This window comes from Trachemys scripta, chromosome 3 (assembly GCF_013100865.1).
Source record: "Trachemys scripta elegans isolate TJP31775 chromosome 3, CAS_Tse_1.0, whole genome shotgun sequence".
NCBI lineage: Eukaryota > Metazoa > Chordata > Testudines > Emydidae > Trachemys > Trachemys scripta.
This window is the reverse complement of record NC_048300.1, coordinates 107091350-107114592: the sequence shown is the minus strand read 5'-3', so window position 1 is coordinate 107114592 and position 23243 is coordinate 107091350. Positions and strand designations below refer to the sequence as shown.

Sequence of the window (23243 nt, the reverse complement as noted above, 5' to 3'; positions counted from 1 at the left end):
CTCTTTTTCTACGGGCAAAATTACTTCAACAGGAGTAAGTAAGGCAAGCAATATTTAGCCTAAAGGAGCAGTGCTCAAACTATTGGGCGGGCCTTCTATGGGAGGTGTAGGAATGTGTCAAGGGAGGCGTGAGTTGTATTCTTTTTAAGAGTTCTGGCTGTCAGCACCATTGGTTAGGACTTATGCAGAAGGGCTGTGCACACCCGGGAGGCAGAGATAAAGGGGACAGCTGAAGCTCTGCCACCTGGGCTTGAACTCTCTTCCCCCCCCCATCCCTCACCTCTCCTACCCCGTCCCCCCATTCACTCATCGGGAGGCAGCCCAGGCTCAGGCTCTCCTCTCCTTGCTCCTCTCCACCCCCGTAATCCCTCACCTGGAGGCAGCGGAGCTCTGGCTGTCAGCCCTAGGGTGCAGCAGCAGTGCAGAAATAAGGGTGGCAGTGGGGCGCTAAGTGTCAAAAGTGTTATTGACAAATATCATTTTTCACATTGCCACTCTTACTACTTTGCTGCTGCGGGCATGGCATTGCCTTCAGAGCTGGATGGTGGTATATGGACTTTGGGGTGGGAGGGCAGGGCATAAACAACTACTGACACAAAGAAGGGGGGCCTGATCAAATAAGTTTGAGAACCACTGGCCTAAAGGATGACAAATTATTTTATATTATTCTTTAAGGAACAGTGTCATATTAAGAATCACACTGAAACTGTTTTTACTAACCATTATTACAAATAACAATGGATTACTCTTAACTGAAAGATATTAGAGAACATTTTTTGTCTTGTTATCCAGTTTGCTAGATTTGTGGATTTGACAGGATTTCGTGTGTAATCAGTTTTACTGTTTCCATCTGTATACTCAGGTTGTTTGTGAAAGTCATTCACACAGCAACAGGGGAGAGGAACACTTTAAAAAATAGGAAAGTGTAAATGGTAAATCCACAAAATTGTAGGAGGACTGAGGACAGGTGTATAGTACATGAAACTACCTTAACTCATTTTATGAAGTTGAGTAGATTTCACTTAGACTGTTTTCCTTTAATAACATGGAATTTGTCCAATTTGCTGTATAATTCATGGTGAACAAATCACCTCCATCCAAAAACTGTAAACCTGTTATGTAAAGGACATATTTCAGGGTGATTATTGTCTAAAAAGAGGCACTTATAGGCCATTTATATGTGATTTTTGCATATACCTACTATCATCTCACTAATATTTCAGTTCTAGTAGCAGTGTTCATTTTTTATTCTGATTCTGCAACTGACTGCACAGATAGACCTCTGACCCATGCACAGCCTCACTAAAGTCAGCGGGACTCCATCCTCATGGAGCCAGGTACAGGATCAGGGCCAATGTGTCAAATATCATGAGGGGACCACAGCTACTTAAATCATTATTTTATCCTGAAATTTGCTATTAAAAATACTTACTGTTTACTCTAGATTAGGTGGAATATTAAAGTCTGATTTGCCCTGAGTAGAATAGTAGCTCGCCCAATAGGGGTGGGTGTGTGATTTGATTTTTAATGCGGATAGGTTTTAGTTAAAAATAGACTGATACACTATGTCAGACAAACTCCAGCTACAATCTAGTGCCCCCAATCCTGCAAACACTCATATATGCTTAAATTTATGTTCATCAGTATTCCCATTGATTTGGACTACTCATGTGAGTAAAGTTACATGCATGCATATGTGTTTGCAGGACTGGGACCTAAGAAATACTGGTTAGTTCTCTTCTTCCCCCCAAAGGGGTCCGTCAGTGATTTCTTCCAGTGTGTTGTGATAACTGACCTTCTGGAGAAGAACTGGACAATTCTGTTACTGCTAAGAACTCTGGGACAAGCAATGATGGTTAAAGTTGAAAATCTAAATCCATCCTAGTTCACATATATAGGCTTGAACATGTCTCTAAGAAACATGTTGATACATATTCTTAACAAAATTGAGAGATTGTTGGAGTTTCATGCAGTGCAAATGGTTTCAAGACATACAGTAGGATCTTTAAGAACATGTATCTCATGGTTGTTTATAATGTTGTTGTAACTGTGTTGGTCCCAGGATATTAGAGACACAAGGTGGGTGAGATAGGGATAAAAGATATTACCTCATCCACCTTGTCGCTCTTTCTCATGGTTAGCATGCATTGTCTTAGTTAAGGTAGTAATAGCTGAGCATGATTCTTTCTCACTAGCTGACATATACACTGAGTTTTGCTAGATATAGATGTTGTGAATACCTGTTGTGGCTTCAGCATGGAAAATAAGAGACAGTGTTAGGTGTAAAAGTGGTGCTGTCAAAACCTGTACTTGAATACAGGGTCTGAATTAGATTTTTAAAAATATTTGTTAGGAGACCCCATCAGATGTGTTTTGAGGGTCAACCAGAGAGTGAAACTGCATCTGTGCTATATACTCACACACAGACCCCAGTATTGAGGAATTCTGAATAATGTCTGAAAATGAATTTAATAAAACCAAACTAGGTATGAAAGTTATGGTGAAATGTTCCACTCTTAGGTGTCAAGTGTGGAGGAAGATTGCAATGACTAATTATATTAGCCTTCACTAGATAATGAAGAAATGAGATCTTTTACCCCATCTGAATTTGGAATCTCTCACTGCCTCATTTTTGCTCTCATTATATAGCAATTGCAAGGATAATGTAGTAGTTGAATACATTGATAGATCATAATTGAAAAAAAGTGCTCCTGTCATTGCTGATAGGATTTGAATAATTTTTGTTGTTAAAGCAGAAAGGTCTAAACCAGTGGTTCCCAAACTTATTCCACCGCTTGTGCAGGGAAATCCCCTGGCGGGCCGGGCCGGTTTGTTTACCTGCTGCGTCCGCAGGTTCGGCCGATCGCGGCTCCCAGTGGCCGCGGTTCGCTGGCCCAGGCCAATGGGAGCTGCTGGAAGTGGCATGGGCTGAGGGACGTACTGGCCACCACTTCCAGCAGCTCCCATTGGCCTGGAGCAGCGAACCGCGGCCACTGGGAGCCGCGATCGGCTGAACCTGCGGATGCGGCAGGTACACAAACCGCCCTGGCCTGCCAGGGGCTTTCCCTGCACAAGTGGTGGAACAAATTTGGGAACCACTGGTCTAAACTCTGCAGCCATTTTCATGCTGCCTAAAGTTGGTAATTCCTGTTTTTGACTTCATTTGTCATTAACAGTAATTGTGAGGATAGCAGCTGTGCTAAGTCTCAGAGCATTTGATATGGGGGTTATTAATTATTATTATTTATTTACTTTGTCATTCTTAGCCTTTATATTACAAAATTCTGTTTGTAATTTTCTTAGATGTAGGGTTTGCACTGGAAGTGGGAGGTGCTGGTTGGATTTTATACTGGTAGTTTTATCCTGAATGGAAAAATTCCAACTAATACACATGGGATCCTGTAAAGACAGAGAGGAGCTTTTAACTACTGCTGCCATTTCAGATGATGATGGACAAAGAGCTTCCTTTTGTGAGAATTTCACTACTCCTGAGGTGTTCCAGGCAATAGTACAAGCCTTTCTGAATTAAGATTTTACTTAATTTTTTTAGCTTTACAGTGAAAAACACCCCTTTGATTCAGGAACAGTTTTGCAGTGGGGGATTTTTCAGGAAACATTTAATGAGTTATCCTGCTTGTGACTGAGATATTTCTCTTGCTATTATTTTAATGCTGTTTTGAATCTTTGGAAGAAAAATATGATGCCCCATTAATTTTAACTTCATACTCTGTTACATTTTACAGAAATAGTTAAAGGAAGAATAATAATTGTTTCCATCACTTTTGGTAAATCTACTTGAGTGAGGTTAAATTTCAACTGATATGCTATGTGTCTGAAGATGCTGTTTCTAGGTCCTCAAGATTAGATTTTAATGAAATTGATTATACTTGATGTGTTACAACTCTAAAGGTTATCAGTTTTGTATTAACTTTTTAGCATTATTCTTGCATGCCGCAAACCCAAATTCTTGCATGTAAGAATAATGTTATTTGATACTATTCAGAATGATATATTGAAGTTAATGGTAAGGATGACTATGGGATCAGAACTAGACTCCTTTTGAAAATTTATTTTTAACAGTTTATTATCTAGAGAAGGAGGTGCGTAGCGAGTTGTTGAAACCTGCCCTCAATTTATTTACTGAATTAAAACTACTAAGGTTTGTGAAGAAGACAGGAAGAATCTAATTAAATTAAATTGTCAGCAAAATTATCAGATGAAATTTAATGTAGAAAAGTGAAAGGTAATGTACAGTAGGAAAAACAATTTAAACATTTCATATATATTAATGGGTTCATCACTAGATATGAGAGATCTAAAAGGAGTCTTCTTTAGCTTAATTAAAATATCTGATCTCTGTATCACACTGCTCAAAAGAGTTAATTTAGATACTTGGCTGTATTAAAACAGAAAAGAATAAACAAAATCTGAAAATCGAAGTCTGCAAATTGGTCGTACATCTACACCTTGTTTGTTGCATTTAATTTTGGTTACCTGAATTCAAGAGGGACATGGTAGGGATGGACTTCTCCCTGAGGCTCACAGACATACTTCTGTGTAACAATATTTTGCCTTTGGAATAGTATAGATTATGTAGAACAGTGGTTCTCAACCTTTCCTGAGTACTGTACCCCTTTCAGGAGTCTGATTTGTCTTGTGTACCACCAAATTTTACCTCACTTAAAAACGACTCGCTTACAAAATCAGACATAAAAATACAAAAGTATCACAGCACACCATTACTGAAAAATTGCTTACTTTCTCACTTTTACCATATAATTATAAAATAGATCATTTGGAATACTGTATAAATATTGTACTTACATTTCAGTGTATAACGTATAGAGCAGTATACATATGAGTCATTGTCCATATGAAATTGTAGTTTGGACTGACTTCACTAGTGTTTTTTATGTAGTCTGTTGTAAAATTAGGCAAATATCTAGATGAGTTGATATACCTCCTGAAAGACCTCTGGGTATCTCCAGGGGTACACGTACCCCTGGTTGAGAACCACTAGTGTAGAATGCTGATCCTCATAGCTGCTCTTGCCGTTCTTTCCCATTTCTGACTTTGGAACAGAGGGGCATCTCCATTCTTACTTCCCTGCTCATTCTCTGACAGTAAGGTTAGCTGTGGCTTGCCTCTGGACCTGGCTGTGGTCTGCCATCTTTGAAATTGACCTTGTTCACTAATAAACATCTGGGGTTTTGTTTGTTTGTTTGTTTAGAGCCAAGACAGTCTTGATAATAGCTTCCAAGTTGTGTAAGCATAGCTTCCGTGTCCTGAAGGGCTTGTATTGTTATAACTGTGCTTGCATTTTTTTTCTTTTGCTGTCTCTCAGGAAGGAATACATTAAACTATTCACTGTCTTGAAAATTTTCCTGGAAACTATAAGCAGAAACTGGGTAAACTGGTAATTGAAATGATGGACCACTCCATCTTTATCATTTGTACTTTTCCCCATTGGGATAATTGCACTTTTCTCCAGTTTATGACGTTAAGTATTATCTGTGCAGTCAATAAATTGCAATTATCTGGGATCACGTTCATCAACATTTTGTGTAACTGTGGAGCTACATATTTCATACCTTTTGAGAATTCAGTGAAAGTGTCATTTATTTGTGGGAATGTAAGTGCCAAATTGTGACAGTGGTGAAATACTAGTATAATCTTATTGCAGTGTAATTTATGATCAGACAGTGGGACATATTTTTTTTCAGATGACATTAGACATTGCCTAGATGCTACTGGCTATGGAGAAACCGAAGCATCTTCCTTTACTAGGCATGTTATTTTTTCCCTTCTTTCTTTGCCATCACTCCCCTTCTGTTCTAATTTGTTACTTATTTATGTGGTGCCACAGGAAGTACATGGCACATAAAGACAAGGCTCTCATGTAGGCCCTGATCATGAACTGTGCTGAATGCTCACAACTCTCATTGTTTTCATTGGGAGAGGGTGTTCAGCATCAATAAGGTTTTTAATATAAAGTGAGAGGCAAAGATTTGCATGTAAAGGGGGTTTCCTTTTTTAATCCAAAAGCAGACTCTTCTGTAATGAAAATTTGGCATGTGTGTGTACACACACACACACACACATATATATATCCATTTTACACAACTTTAATTTATAGATTTCAAAGTCATTTTGAGGTCTTTTAAATTGGTTCTTTTAGGTGATTTGCACAAGGGCTCGCTTGGCTGTAGTGTTTGATAGATGGTAATCTGTTTATAATTCACTTAGTTTAGTTCAAGAAATTACTCATTTTACCAAATACTCAAGATTATAGTAAATCAGCTATGTTTGATTTGATTTTCACTAATATTATATTTAGGCTTTGTAGCAATTTTTCTAATAACCATGATGATTATTGTACTTTCATGTGCAGTAAAGACTGTTGGACAAAATTTATCATGCAAGCATTTCTTTATGCGTAGTTGCTGATAGAAGGAAAACATTAAGTTAATTTTTTTTAACAAGCAGATTGACAGTATTTTAATAACAGTAAGTATCAATATTCTGTTTAAAGAAACTCCTAAAATATATTTGAAGAATGAGTACGATCTAACTTTCTCTTCAAATAGAAAAATCAGGAGTTGTAACTCAAATGGCCCAGCACATTATTTACTGAATACTCATCTGTGCGCTACGTACAAGATCTTGGAAAAGCTGGCTGTAGTCCCTCATCCCCTACTGCATCACGAGGTTTATCATAGGCTGGTGGAGGAAGTTCTTGCAGAAACCTCTAATTTAGGATGTTGACAGCATAACACTGGGGAAAAGTGAAGCACCGTAAACCAATGGTTCTCAACCAGGGGTACGTGTACCCTTGGGGGTACGTAGAAGTCTTCTGGGGGAGCATATCAACTCATCTAGATATTTGCCTAGTTTTACAACAGGCTACATAAAAAGCACTAGCAAAGTCAGTACAAACTAAAATTTCATATAGACAATGACTTGTTTATACTGCTGTATATACTATACACTGAAATGTAAGTACAATATTTATATTCCAATTGATTTATTTTATAATTATATAGTAAAAATGAGAAAGTAATTGTTCAGTAATAGTGTGCTGGAGTGACATTTGTATTTTTACATCTTATTTTGTAATCAAGTAGTTTTTAAGTGAGATGAAACTTGGGGGTACGTAAGACAAATCAGACTCCTGAAAGGGGTACAGTAGTCTGGAAAGGTTGAGAGCAACTGCCTTTAACTGTTCCAGGAATTAGCATGTTTCTGCTGAGGACAAGCTACTACTGAGCTACTCTGGGATGTGCAGCCATACAATAATAACTCCCTTACTTCCTACCCACTTTGAGTTTACTCAGGCAGATTAACAAAACTCTATCAAGAAGATGATGAAATTTGTGTCTGCTTGCAGAGTTTTTATGCAAACATCTGATTTTAGTGAGTTTGTTTTCTTTCTTGCTTGTATTGTGGGATAGAAAAACTATAATGACTAGTTTTGTTTTTGTGTATTTCTTGTCTCTCTTAGATTACAAGAGGTATTCAGGCTGTCCAAGATATAGTTGTACAAAAGGATCACAGACTTTCCCAAGCAATGAGTCGTTATGGCTCCTTACATGTCACGCTGTTAGTGATGCATTTATCCAATGAAGAAGAAGTTGGCACGTAAGTGTTTTGCTGTTAAATTATGTACATTAAAAATCTATTTCTTTGGTTGTAGGGAAGTTCAGGGAAGAAGACCCCATTTTAATATACATGTATAAAGGGTAACAATTCTAAATTTCCTGAGACTGATCATATACCTGCACTTGGGAATGTTCAGAATAATATACTTTGGTGTATGCTTAACCCTTTAATTCTGAGTTGAAACTAAAGTGTGCAGTGGGCCCTGTGGGAGATGAAAGGGTTTCAGTTCTCTCACCACCTTACAATCCTTTATTTAGGCAGAGTTATCCATCCATGTCCAGTTCTGCAGCTCCTCCTTAGGCCTGGTTTTTCATCTCTCTTTCTGCTGTGAGTTAGCACAGGTAGTAGCTCCCCTCTGCTGGCTGACAGCTGCTTTTTGGTTTTCCTCTAGGTCAACCAACTTATGTAGCTAGTTGACTTTAGCTTCCCCAGCGCAGCCGGAGCCCAGGAGGGGAAGCGCCTGGCCGGGAGGGTCTGGAGGTCTGGGGGCTGCCCGGCAAACTGTGAAGCTGCCACGGGGAATCTGCCTGCAGCTCCCCCCAGACACCTCAGCTCTGTGCAGCTGAAGAGCGGAGCTGCCCGAGCGCTACCGGCTTCACGGTTTGCCGGGCAGCCCCCAGACCTCTAGACCCTGCGCCCCCAGCCGGGCGCTTCCCCTCCCGGGCTCCAGCTGCGCTGGGGAAGCGCCCGGCTGGGGGCGCAGGGTCTGGAGGCTGACCGGCAAACCGTGAAGGCGGTAGCACTCGGGCAGCTGTTTCACGTGGCTGGGAGGGAGGAGGGGGAATGCAGGGCACTCAGGAGAGGGGGCAGAGTTGGGACAGTGTCTTTGGGGAAGGGGCAGGGGAGGGGTGGAGTTGGGGCGGGGAAGGGGCGGGCCCCGTGGAGTGTCCTCTTTTTTTAATGTTTAAATATGGTAACCCTACTTCCATGACCTCCGTGACATCAACATAGCCTTATGCAAAAGACCCTGCTCCCCTGATGGGAGAGATACAGAGATAGCCAGCAGGAAAGAACAGCAGGGAGAACAGGCCAGTCTAGACCTGTTGGGCACCCTCTTATCCCCCCAAATCCTCTGTCCCCTGAAATACAAGAGCAGGAGCACGAACTTCCTCCTGCCCTGGGCAATGGCTCAAGGAGGCCATTGCTGCCTTAGGGCAGCTGCTGTTGTGTAGTGGAAGCATGCTCTCAATGACTCCATGTGATTTCACATCCTGCTGAAGTCAGCAGAATTGTTAATTGAGCTAAACTGGGAAAGTTCAAGAAGTGGGGGCAATATGGGGTTAACTGCTAATTAGAGATTGATCCTGGAAGAGAGATGCAGAGAAAAAGGAGATAACTGGCATTAAAATAAAACAAAAGCTGAAAGTAATACAATATAATAGGAGGCATTAAAAGCAAAATAAAAATTTCTGTGAGATGGCTGGGTGAAAGAATGGCATGTTGGTTCAACAATAGCTGAACATATTGGTTGAGGTGTCTGTGCAGAGGGAAAAAAAAATATGTTTCTAGGATGGGAATCTGGCTTGAGGAAACCACAATTAAAAAATGTAACTGAAGTACCTTTGACTGTTGCTCACATGTTAACTGTCTCTTTCAGTTTACTTTGTCTAATTGCACTGTAGTCTCTTTGGACAAGGAATGTATGTTTTTTACATAGGTATATAGGTCCTACACAATGGGAGCCTGATCGTGAGTCGGTGATGTGGACATTTAATAATAATAATGCTCTAGATTACTTACAGTAGAGAATGAAGGTTTTTAGTTCTTTCCTGCATGTGTTGAAATCCATTCTTTCAAAAGATTAAAGAGTGAAAAGTTTAACTGTGCTTTTTTTGCTTTTATATACTTCACTAATTTCGTGTACAGAACGCCACTAGATTTACAGAAAGAGACAAAGTGTAAAATAACTTTTAACAAGTTTGGTTTAACAAGGTACATCTTGGCCCTAAGTTGCTCTCACATCTCAATGTTACAGCAAACAATTGGTAACTGTTAAAAATAAAAGCATAGAATAGAGAAAAGAAAGACAAACAGATATACCCCATATCTGACCCCCTCAGCACGCATATACGAACAGTTGAAAGGATTCTAATTTGCTTTGCTTATATTAACTTTGTTTTTCTCAGAGACTTTTAAATTAACAATTTAGAAAAGAGCTGTGATCCATACTTAAATGTCATAATGTTTAGATTACATAATTCAGAAAAAACATGGACAGCTCCTAAAATCCATTTTACATATTCCTAGAGGGATGTTTTGTTCTTGTCATTATTTCCTCACCCAGCTCTGAAATCTAGAGATCATTGTAAATCTCCTGTCTCATTATCTCTGAATGTTAATTGAACTGAATTTAAAAATAGATAACAGTACCATGTAACAGTAATCTTTTGTTTCAGTTAGAATAAGTCATATTTAAATGTTACTTGAAACACTTTATAAATGGAAAAATAGGAATATAGAGTCAAATCTTGCTTGTTCATTTATATTAATATTGAATTTTCTAGGAATATTTGCTTGGGTATAGGGTTTGTCCCATCCACTCTACACTTAGAGAGCAATTCGGAGAGCTATAAAAATGTTAAGGTAGGATACAGAAAAATGTTAAATTGGCTAGAAAACTGATTGGCTAGAAAACCAATTTATTAAATCCACCTATAGACAAACCAGAGGGGTAAGTAAGCCCTGGAACAGTGTACCAGCAAGAAGCAGCAGCAGCGAGTTATATGGGCTCGTGGCTCCAGCAATATTGAGGGTCGGGGGCCTGGCTCCACGAATATTCGGGGCCGGGTCTCCCCCTTGGCCCCACCTCCTGCCCCCCGCGCCTCCTCCTTGGCCGCACCTCCTGCCCCCCGCACCTCCCCTGAGTGCCCCCCCGACACCCTTTTGCTGCCCCCGTGCAGCTCCCTGGGTCCTGGAGCAGAGCCTGTCTCTCCCTGTCCCCTGCAGCTCCAGGCTGCCTGCCTGCATTAACTGCCACTGCAGGGTCCTAGTGCCCCCCTGCACTACGGCCAGGACAGGCTGCCCTTCCCCCTCAGACCCTTTCATTTTCCAGTGGGACCCTCCACCAGTACAGCCACCCCTCCTGCCCGCAGTCACTGCTCTTGCCCCACACTGGGCAAGGAGCAGCCCCATCCCCCACCCCCAGTGAGGCTACAGTGAGGGGCAGCAGCAAGGGAGGAGGTACACATGTGATGGCAGCCCCCCCCCCGGCATGGCACCCACCACAGGGGAGGCAAGGGAGATTCCTGGACCTGAGAGTGGCTCTAGGAGCACGTGCAGTGACAGTGGTGGGGGTGAGTGTGCTGCCGGGGGGGGGAGGGAGAAGGGGTCCCTACCCTAGAGCTCGCTGCTGCTGGTGGGGAGAGGGCTGGGGGGAGTCCTCCTCTCTGGCTCCAGTCCCAGGGCAGCCTGCCTGCACTCCAAACTCATCCCCAGCCCTGCCCCACCCCAGAGCCCACACCCCCAGCCAGAGCCCTCATCCCCCGCACCCCAACCCTCTGCCTCAGCCCTGAGTCCCCTCCCACACCCCAAACTCCTCATCCCCAGCCACACTCCACAGCCCTCACCCCTGCACCCCCTCCCTCCGCACCCGCTCTTATCCCCAAACTCCCTCCCAGGGCCTGCACCCTGCACCCCTCCTGCACCCAGTCCCCTGCCCCAGCCCAGGGCCTACACCCCAGACCTCCTCCCCCACCCAAACTCCCTCCCAGAGGGGGGTGGAATTTTGGGGGGGGGGAGGACAGAGTTTGGGCAGGGGCAGGTTCTGGGCACCACCAACATTTCTACAAACCTGCCACCCCTGCCGGCAAGAGCTGGTGCTCCATACCGGGGTGGACCGGCTTCCTCAGGCAGCAATTTAAAGGGCTGGAGCCCAGGGCCCTTTAAATTGCTTCCAGAGCCCTGGGGTAGTGGCGGCGGGGCTTGGGTGGTGATTTAAAGGGCCCAGGGCTCCTGCCGCCGCTACCGCTCCGGGCCCTTTAAATCGCCGCTGGAGCCCCACTGCCGCTATCCCAGGGCTCCAGGGACAATTTAAAGGGCCTGGGAGATAGAGGCAGTAGGATCCCCGGGCCCTTTAAATAGCCCCCAGAGCCTGCTGGAGCCCTGGGATAGCGGCGGCAGGGCTCTGGTGGCTATTGAAAGGGTTTGGGGCTCCCACTGCCTCTACCACCCCGGGCCCTTTAAATAGCTGCCGGAGCCCTGCCGCCGCTACCCCAGGGCTCCAGCAGCAGGGCTCCAGAGACGATTTAAAGGGCCCTGCAGCGGAGCAGCAGGCGGAGCCCCGGGCCCTGCTGCTGGAGTCCCAGGGCTCTATCGGCAATTTAAAGGGCCCGGGGCTCCGCTGCGGTAGCAGCAGCTAGAGCCCCGGGCCCTTTAAATCACCCCCTTTAAATCGCCCCCGAACCCCAGGGCTCCTAGCCATCTCTGCAGCTGGGAGCTCAGGGGGTGATTTAAAGGGCTCAGGGCTCCCAGCTGCTGCTACCACAGCCCTAGCCCTGGTCCCTTTAAATCCTGATTTAAAGGGCCTGGGGATTTAAAGGCCCCGCCTCTTCTGGTGGAGGCCACGCCTCTTCCTGTTGAGGCCCTGCCCCTCCTCAGGACTCGGGAGTACCGGCAAGTCCTTTAAGTTACTTTCACCCCTGAGACAAACACACACATTATAAAATCACATACAACTAATTTTTCAATGAGACAAAGCCAAACTGAAAAGACTCTGCTCTAATCCAAAAGTGATCCTTCACAGCCTATCCATCAGGCAAAACCTGAGTCAATAGATGGGCTTGTGAGATATATTCAGTTAATGGGGGACCCAGTACCACTGTTAAAGGCCCTCTTTTGAAAATTATGTATTCCCAGTTCCCAGATGCAAAAATCGAGAGACTGTCAGCTTGATGTTCCAGTTGATGTCAACTGTTTGCATAAGGCACCAAAAAAAAAAAAAAAAAAAAGAGATCATGTCTAAGGTACCAGGACCTGAAACAAATTAGCAGCCACTAGCAGCCTGTGGAACAGTAGGCTAATATGCTTCATTTGTAATATCCTGCAAAGAAAGGCAGCTGAATCTGCACTTGCTGAAATTTGTGAGACATCTTCATGTATAGTTCCACGTAGAGCACATTGCAGTAATCCAGCCTGGTGGTAGAAAAGGCCTGAGTGACTAGGGAGGTGTACATGCATAAGGAACAGTCAGACCTCTTTGTCGAGCACAGATGAGTAAAAGTACGATTGTCCACTGATCCTATCTGGGCATCCAGAAACTTACAGGTTTTATTCATATGGTGAAGGTTGCAAACTTCTGGCAAGGATACCCTAATGAAAAGAACATATCACATCTGCTGTTACCTCTAGATGTGTTCCTAATTCAGCCAACATCACTTTTTACCGAACTAGGTTTCAGTCAACCATCTAATTCTCACCCAAGCCCCCAGTACCATAGAGACATTGGAAAAGTAGAGGGGAGTGCTGTTCAGATATGATTATAAGAATGTACACACACCCGTGTAGGTAAGTGTATGTGTGGGCATAACGAATGAAATAACCTACTAGACCTGATAAGATACGAAAGTTCTCAGTTGCCATGGTGATAGCTTGCTTATAAAAAGAATCATAGGGCTGGAAGGGATCTTGAGATGTCATCTAGTCCAGTCCCCTGCACTCATGGCATGACTAAGTATTATCTAGACCAAATACTAAAGATAGATCAAAATAAACGATGTAGATTCTATCAGTGCCTCTAAGGGTACACCGCAGACTCCTTACATCAGCGTATAGAGTACATACACTGCATGCCTTCCTAGCATGTGTATAAATAGCAGCGTAGACAGTGAGGGACTGCGTAGGTGAGTAAAGACATGCTTGAATCCTTAAGGTATATACCCTATGTGGCTCCTTATACATCCAAGCAATACCTTCCCTTTCTACACAGATATTTTTTAGCAGTGTTGTGACCTGCTGCTGGAGTCTTTCTCCACTGCTGGGAGTTGCTGAAGCCTTTCCGCTCCACAGGGAAACACTCCAGCAGGAGGGAAAGATATTGGCAGGGCAGAGGGGAAAGGATCTGTCAGCTCGCAGCTGCTGGAGCCTTTCCCTGCCACAGGGAGTTACCAGAGGCTCTCTCTACCACAGTGAAAGACTCCAGCTGGGGGAAAAGCTCTGACGGGGTAGACAGTGTGGAGCTGCTAGAACTTTTTCTTGCTGCCCGCCCAGTGCCAGGGCCTTTCACTGATGTGTGTAGCTACACACTGCTTCATGGATACTGCCTGCTTTTTACTGCGGTGTGTAGCTACATGTACCCTACGCAGTGCCACAGTGGTGTGGAGTATAGACATAGCCGAAGCATGTATCTATTTTACAGGTAATTACTGCCACCTAGTGACTATAAAGTCAACATCCCATCAGTGAAGTAAAAGGTTAATATGTCATTGACAATAGCTAAGGAAAAAAATCATTGCAGTAGGTGGGGAATACCACATACAATACAACTTCCATCACTGAGTTGCATGTCTTATTGCCTTTATGGCACTAAAAATGTACTCATTGATCTCTCTACCTCCTTGAATCTGAAGATCATTTCAAGATAAGTACCATTTCACATATACAAAAATATCTATTGAAAATGGTTATTAAAATGCTAACAGATCTTGTTTCTCAACTAAAGCATACATTTATTCTTATACCTGCATGCCACTTATCTCCTATTATCAACAAGATAAAGTAAGGAAAGTAATAGTGCTTCCTATCCCAAAGAATCCCAAAGTGACTTGTAAATAGATTACAATGAACAATCCTTTCAAGCATTCTTTCACTGGAGTGAAACACAGCATCTGTTTAACAGAACACAGTAATGTTATGCAATAGTTTAGAATAGGAGGTGAAGTAAAATGCCATATTTAATTGAAATTTCAGGACAAATTAGGGAAGCAGAATGTTAAGTAGTAAAGTTGGAATTTCGCCAGTACACTGAAGATTTCTGGAAAGTTTGAGCAAAATAGCTCTTGAAAGAGTGAACAAAAATATTCTTCCCCCTGAGCAGCAATCTGGCAGGGGACCCCAATCTTTTGTGTGGGGTACCTAAAAAATGACTGTCCTTTGAAATTTCAGACTTAAATGTGTAATGCATATTTAAAAAAATACTAATTTTAAAAGAACAAACTTATGTTTGAAAATGCAGAGTTGCATATATACAGTAAGCAATTCTTATTAGATGTGATGCACAGGAGTTAAAAAGACATAATCTATTTGAAATCTAATCTGTTTTAAAAAACGAGTTAAATAGTATTTTGTGGTATTACACCTGTCATTACGTCCCCCAGACAATTTTTGTGGTTCTACATTTTTTAATTAAAAAAAATTCTCTGTTGCTCTGTGAAAGAGACATAAAAATGGAAAAACTGACAAATTAGTCACAAAGGGAAACAATGAAAATGACAATACACAAAGTAAGCAAACTGAAAAAGAGAATTTTTTCCCTTTGATTGTTGAAACTGTCCTGTTGACTGTTAGTAAATGACACAAGCTCAGTTAATTCAAAGCAAGGAGCAGAGCTGTAGAGCTAGAACAGAGACAGAAGAAGTTCAGTGTTCATGAGACTTCCTTAAAGATGTGCCCAATGCTTGGATTTTGTCACAGGAATTAATGTTGGCTGAGTACTGAACATGTGCATTTGAAAATTTTAAATTCTGTAGGCACACATTTATGCTCAAATCCTGGTCCCTTAGAGTCAGTGGGAGATTTGCCATTGATTTAAATGAGATCAGGATATTGCCTTTAAAGAGCAATGCAGTATGGATCTTTACACAACTAGTTATATGTTGAGTTTCAGAAACTGGTTATGAGACTCACATAGTCTCACCAGCTCTCTAATATCTTTATTGTTCCCTCAATCTGCATTTGAAGAATGTTTTTGGTTGTGTGTGGCAATCAAAGACCTCATTGCGCCAACGATGCTTCCCCAACATCAGATCTCTGTTTAACAATCTGGGACTGCACTGCACTGATGCCAGGCTAGTCCAAGGTGTGGCCCTGGTCAGTCATATTTACAGCACCATCGCCTGGGACCAGATCCTCAGGTGTAATCTGACATAGCTCTCTCTGGCAACCCCCACACTCTGCGCTATGCTGGGTTCTTAGCTTCCTCTTCCAGACAGTCTCAGGAAGGCCTCTGTTCTCCTTCCTAGATACAGAGCCGTTTTTAACAACAGTGATTCCTTCTCCCTTGTTCCCAACCCTGGACTAATTAGCTGAGTCTCTTCTGGGCAGAAGGTTACACCTCTAACACCCTTGTTTCTGGAGAGTGTATGGTTAAGCGTAACCATGTGTTCCTGGAAAATAAATATTTTCTCAACAGCATCTACATTCTGATAGGGAGTTTTGGCAGGGAAGGTGTATGAACAATAAGAAGTGGATACATTGGTAACCAGTCACAAAACAAAATACTCTACTCGAGGCTTTAATAAACGTTTGCTCTGTGACCTTGGGCAAGTCTGTCTCAGTTTCCTTTTCTATAAAATGGGGCAAATAATACTTATAGCACTGTTATAGGTATAAGGTAACACAAAGGTGTTGTGAAGCTTAATTAATAAAATGTTGAGGTCCCTGAATGGAAGACATACAAAAAATTAAATTATTACTATATCAAAGAGATTTTTCTTCCCTTCACAGAGCAGTTGGTGCTCTTTTAGAAAGCAAAGATGCAGTAGAAGAACTCCTACAAGGAAAACATTTGGATTTATCATTTCAAGGAATTGATGATTTTAGAAATGAAGTTGTATTTGTGAAGTTTGCAGCGAGTCATCATACAGCCGCGCTTACGGAGATATCAGGTAAAACTTATTAATATCATTACAAAGTACTCAGAATGCTCTTCTAAGATCTTGCTAATATAGGACTATGTTATCCACTAAATGGGCAGTAATTACAATTGGAGCTTACACAGTCTTCTGTTGGGAGGGCTGGCATTTCAGACCACAAAATTCATGGATTTTTTGAGCTCCATGGAGGCTCTCTGCCTCTGCAGTGGTTCGTGGCCCATCTTTGCACTGTCCATCCCAAAATCCATGTTTACTATCTCCCCTAGAACCACCCTCCTAAAGGAAGTTATCTACATCATGGAGGAGAAAGATAGGTAAGTTAATGACAAGTTTCAGAGTAACAGCCGTGTTAGTCTGTATCCGCAAAAAGAAGAACAGGAGTACTTGTGGCACCTTAGAGACTAACAAATTTATTAGAGCATAAGCTTTCGTGGACTACAGCCCACTTCTTCGGATGCATATAGAATGGAACATATAATGAGGAGATATATATACACACATACAGAGAGCATAAACAGATGGGAGTTGTCTTACCAACTCTGAGAGGCCAATTAATTAAGAGAAAAAAAACTTTTGAAGTGATAATCAAGCTAGCCGAGTACAGACAGTGTGATAAGAAGTGTGAGAGTACTTACAAGGGGAGATAGAGTCAACGTTTGTAATGGCTCAGCCATTCCCAGTCCTTATTCAAACCGGAGTTGATTGTGTCTAGTTTGCATATCACTTTAACCTGTCTGGTCATTCAGTGACAGACCTGCGGGTGGCTATATTACAACAGAAAAACTTCAAAAACAGACTCCAAAGAGAGACTGCAGAGCTAGAATTGATATGCTAGTGGGGATTTGTGGGGAGGAGAAGGAAGCAGAAATGTCCATAGGCCTCGGTAGAGGGTGGTGGGGAAAGGACTGTTTTTGGGGAAAGGAACCACATTAGAGAGAATGGCACTACATGAAGAAGAGATCTGTGCTGCATGGACTTCCCTTGTATTGCAACCTCAGTGCATATTGTAGCAAAGGCAGCAGTACTTTCAAGTACTGGATGCCCAAGCTCACATGTGACCATGCAACCTGCAGCAGTAACAGATGGGGCCAAGTGATCTGCTACTGAGAACTTTTGACATGTGAGTCCAGTTTCTCTCATGTCACTGGCTCATTTCAACTAACAGAATTGTTGCATGCAGATTAGCTCTAGAGGAAGGGCTGAGTTTTCTCTAATGTCAAAATGGCTTCCCTTGAGAGTGACCTCAGTTGTCAACCTAGCCCTATTTGTATAATCCTAACAATTAAATAAAGCAAATATAGCAATTGTTAATTGTTAGTGTCATTATAACCTGATTTTTTCAAATGTAGTTTGTGCATGAGATTTAATTCATCTTAACTATATGAACATTTTGAAGAGTCTTTTATTCTGATATTGAGATCATTTGGGGGAAAAAAGTTTGACACAAAGTGCTAACTTTCTTAAAGGACACATTCTCAAATGAATTTTAGTTCAAACAAATGAAAGTTTTTACTTGTAAAATCTCAGAAAATTCACTCTGGACTCTGTAATTGTGGGGAGGACACATATTCTTAATAAATCACGGAGAGGTTGAATCCATGCTTTAAGTGCAAAACTCAACTCTGTTTTAACTATGGACCCATAACCACAACCCACTTCTTCGTAACAGCTATTGGCTTTGGCACATCAGATCAAACCTGTCATAAAATATAGTTCTTGAAGCTCAGTTAGTATGAATATATATCAAAAATAAGTGTAATATTAACTGAGTTCTGCTCTCCAGAAAAGCAGCAGATGGTGCCTGGGTCAAAACAAAACAGAGAAGACACATCATTGCATCCCTCTAAAATCTGGGCTTAAAGTACGTTGTTCATAAGTATTTAATAAAAATATCTCAGAGCACAAGAAATGTCTCTAGTTTGTCATTGTCCTTTTAAGCTATGCCAGCAATTTCAACTATTCCTTGGAAAGGTTCCCTTAAAGAGATTTTCAGTACTGATGAATGATCCTTTGTGCTCTGAAGAATATGAGGTCACGCCATTTTTTAATATGGGCATAACCCATATAGGACATTTTTCACAGTAGCAGAGACCACAGCCATCATATTGTCTCTGGTACATCCCAATAGCATATGTTAATCAAGGCTTGTTCAATTTTTCTGTGCTTTCTCCAGTATCTCATGCATCAGTTCAGTGTCCCAAGCACGTTTTGATTTTAGAGTTTATTAGTCTGTACCTTATAAAAGACGGAATGACAGACAAGCAGAGGCAGGGAACTCATTCAGCATTCTACAATAAAGTACACTGCTGCTGGGTACAGTTTTATTATTTGAAGCAGTTCCTGAATTAGAGGTATTTCTAAAATCTAGCCTGCTGGAAATGGAAGAGTTCTTTCAAATCCAAAGTGATTTCAGTGGTTTCTAGCACTATTATTTCAAGTACTTTATCGCCTTTTAGTCCTATGGTAAGTCTGCTTCCCCACAGTCATGTCCCAAAATCTCATTGGACATTTATAAGATGATTATATATTATACAGAGACAATTTTAGAAAGCTATGGTAAGATTATTCGTAACCTGATTGCCCTTTTCCAGGTCTCCCATGTAAGAGAATGAATGGTGGCTGTTTGTGACCTAACTATTTGGGGTTGTTTATTTTTTGTCCAGACCTGTGTGTTTTGTTTTAATTATAATATATACTATTAAAATATAATAGTACTGTTTGCTTTATCCAAGCCTGGATGGACACAGTACATTTGAGCAAGAGTAAATACCGAGTTGTTGTACTTGGTTAGTGAGATGTAATGAAATGTTGGAGGGTGAAATATTTCAGCTTTGGTCTTCTCTATAACCAGAGAAATCAGATATGCTACAGACCAGAATAAGTCTGAGTTTGAAAACTTCAGAGTAAATGATTCAGATCTTCAAAATAATCCCTGGCTAAAGTAGCTTGGACATTGAAAGTCACCATCTATAAAACTGTAAGAAAGTGAGAGCACTTGTGAGTAATTTTCTAAATTATTTCAGATTAGTTGTCCAGATTCTGAGACTGGCATAAGATATGATCAGACTTTGACCCTTCGTCTTCAGTAAGACATTCATTCACAGTAAACAAACTCGTAGTCAGATCAATGTATCATTAAAACTTCTAAATCAAGGTGTGAGGGGAAAGGGGATAACAAAGCTGGGTATTCTTGGGCAAGTCACCACTCTGTGCCTCAGTTTCCCCATCTGTAAAACAGGGATAATGATGGAGACCTCCTTTGTAAAGTGCCTTGAGATCTGCTGATGAAAACTGCTATCTATACAAGAGAACTGAGGAGATCACTCTTCATCTTTTCAATGGTTGCAATTGCAGCCTGCTTAGGTCATTCCTTAGATTTGGGCCTATATTTCAATCTCCAGACTTCTGCAGTAATATTTGCATTAATCTGGAATTAATTTTGAAACAACTTGGGGAGCTGAAGAAAATGGCAGAAAACTGAAATTGTCTGACTTGTGACTTTGATTCTGAAATCTTTAACTGTCAGGCATCTGACATTTAGAACTTAGTTGCTGCAGATTCCTGGAATCAAAGTATAGTAACTCTTAAATTCCCTGAGAGTAATCATCAGTGGTTCACGGTCAAGTTGTAAGGGCATATCAAGTGGGGTCCCACAGGGATCAGTTCTGGGTCTAGTTCTCTTCACTATCTTCATCAATGATTTAGATAATGGCATAGAGAGTACATTTAGAAAGTTTGTGGAAGATACCAAGTTGGGAGGGGTTGCAAGTGCTTTGGAAGATAGGATTAAAATTCAAAATGATCTGGACAAACTGGAGAAATGGTCTGAAGTAAATAGAATGAAATTCAATAAGAATCAATACAAAGTACTCCACTTAGGAAGGAACAGTCAGTTGCACACTTATAAAATTGGAAATGACTGCTAGGAAGGAGTACTGCAGAAAAGGATCTGGGGGTCACAGTGGATCACAAGCTAAATATGAGTCAACAGTGTAACGCTGTTGCAAAAAAAGCAAACATCATTCTGGGATGTATTGTAAGTAAGACAAGAAGTAATTCTTCCACTCTACTCCGTGCTGATTAGGCCTCAACTGGAGTATTGTGTCTAGTTCTGGGCGGCACATTTCAAGAAAGATGTGGACAAATTGGAGAAAGTCCAGAGAACAACAACAAAAATGATTAAAGATCTAGAAAACATGATCTATGAGGGAAGATTGAAAAAAATTAGGTTTGTTTACTTTGGAGAAGAAAAGATTGAGAGGGGACATGATAGTTTTCAAGTATATAAAAGTTGTTACAAGGAGGAGGGAGAAAAATTGTTCTTCTTAACCTCTGAGGATAGGACAAAAAGAAATGGGCTGAAATTGCAGCAATGGAGGTTTAAGTTGTACATTAGGTAAAACTTCCTAACTGTCAGGGTGGTTAAGCACTGGACTAAATTGCCTGTGGCAGTTGTGGAATCTCCATTATTGGAGATTTGTAAGAGCAGGTTAGACAAACACCTGTCAGGGATAGTCTAGATAATACTTAGTCTTCCCACGAGTGCACAGGACTGGACTAGCTGACGTCCTGAGGTCCCTTCCAGTCCTATGATTCTATTTGCCACAGTAGTTATGCCATTATTTTTTTATCACAAGTATACCATATTCTGTGAAAACAAACTCAATTTTCTGTATAAGAATAATGCTAAATCCCACTTTTTGTTTGGTCAAGAAGTTGTGGGAATGGATCTTTAGTATATTGTCAGTTATTTATGTGTATCAAAAATTAGGTTTCTTACTTTTTAAATAAGTATCTGTTTCCTTGACATCTCAAAATGCAATCTTTTGAATGTTGGCATGGGTGAGAAAAAATTAGGCAGATTTTTGTATGTGTCCCATAAGCTCAAAGTGTCAAAACTTTATAAATAACAGGACAGAACAGAGACAAAAATCCAATTTTTTTAATATACTGAAGTCCTTCAAGCAACACAATTTAGAATATCAGCTAAGAGTAAAATAATTCAACAGGAAAACACACTATTTTAGTTTTAGTGTTTTGCTGAGAAAACAAAAAGTACTTCTTTAAATGTAAAGAGATGGCAATTAAAAAAACCCCAACAGAACCCATTCAAGATAAAGGTGTATTTCTAACCTTAATGAAGTCACCTCTTTTTTATTTCTGTTCCAGTGTTACACAGCATTAATGTACAGTTCTTATTCAGGCAAATCTGAAGTCACTGGGGATTAGGACTGAGGTCCCAATTTGGGAACTAGCTCCATACATGCACAGGGAGCCGATTGCAGGATTGGGGCCTAATTCCACTGGATTTAATTGGAAAATGGGGAATTTTGTTTGGACACACACAATACAAATATTTTTAAAAAAGAAGATGTCCCTTTTATCTGTACCAGACCTGTACAAGACTAGTCTTACATATACAGAAAACGCAAGGTCAGTTGTGATGTTTGTATGTGTAAGCAAGAGAATATTGAGCAGGAATAGGGAGGTGTTGTTACTACTATGTACAGTATTAGTGAGAACATTCCTAGAATATTGTGGCCAGTTTCTGTATCCACAATTTAAAAAGCATGTTGACAAATTGGAAAGGTTTCAGAAAAGAGTTAAGAATGATTTGAGGTTTGGTAAACCTACCTTCCAGGCAGAGATTAAAGAAACTCAATCTATTTAGTTTAACAAAGAGAAAGTTAAGAGGTGACTTGATCACATACTGTAAGTACCTACGTGGGGAGAGTATTTATATTGCTTCAGTCTTCATGGCTGAGGATATTAGGGAGATTCCCAAACCTGAGCTGTCCTTTGTAGGTGACAAATCTGAAGAATTATCACAGATTGAAATGTCATTAGAGGTGGTTTTGGAATTAATTGATAAACTTAACAGTAACAAGTCACCGGAACCAGATGGCATTCACCCAAGAGTTCTGAAAGAACTCAAATGTGAAATTGCGGAACTATTAACCATGGTTTGTAACCTGTCCTTTAAATCGGCTTCTGTACCCAATGACTGGAAGATAGCTAATGTAACGCCAATATTTAAAAAGGGCTGTAGAGGTGATCCTGGCAATTACAGACCGGTAAGTCTAACGTCAGTACTGGGCAAATTAGTTGAAACAATAGTAAAGAATAAAATTGTCAGACACATAGAAGATCAGAAATTGTTGGGCAAAAGTCAACATAGGTTCTGTAAAAGGAAATCATGTCTTACGGTATTAATCTATTAGAGTTCTTTGAAGTGGTCAACAAACATGTGGACAAGGGGGATCCAATGGACATAGTGTACTTAGATTTCCAGAAAGCCTTTGACAAGGTACCTCACCAAAGGCTCTTATGTAAATTAAGTTGTCCTGGGATAAGAGGGAAGATCCTTTCATGGATTGAGAACTGATTAAAAGACAGGGAACAAAGGGTAGGAATAAATGGTAAATTTTCAGAATGGAGAGGGGTAACTAGTGGTGTTCCCCAAGGGTCAGTCCTATTCAACGTATTCATAAATGATCTGGAGAAAGGGGTAAACAGTGAAGTGGCAAAGTTTGCAGATGATACTAAACTGCTCAAGATAGTTAAGACCAAAGCAGACTGTGAAGAACTTCAAAAAGATCTCTCAAAACTAAGTGATTGGGCAACAAAATGGCAAATGAAATTTAATGTGGATAAATGTAAAGTAATGCACATTGGAAAAAATAACCCCAACTATACATACAATATGGTGGGGGCTAATTTAGCTACAACAAATCAGGAAAGAGATCTTGGAATCATCATGGCTAGTTCTCTGAAGAT

The 23243-nt window shown here is 41.1% G+C and overlaps 1 protein-coding gene across 6 annotated transcripts in view; it reads left to right on the top strand.

Annotated features, from left to right (window-relative positions):
- Positions 1-23243, top strand: part of AKAP7 (A-kinase anchoring protein 7) — a 164646-nt gene that overhangs the window by 16161 nt on the left and 125242 nt on the right. For all 6 annotated transcript variants that reach the window (XR_004645128.1, XM_034765653.1, XM_034765651.1 and 3 more), the window contains exons 4-5: positions 7502-7638; positions 16318-16478. Coding sequence is in view for 5 of the 6 variants with exons in the window: in XM_034765653.1 (XP_034621544.1) it covers positions 7502-7638; positions 16318-16478 (298 nt within the window). In the remaining variant the exon portion in view is untranslated. The remainder of the gene's footprint in view (positions 1-7501; positions 7639-16317; positions 16479-23243) is intronic.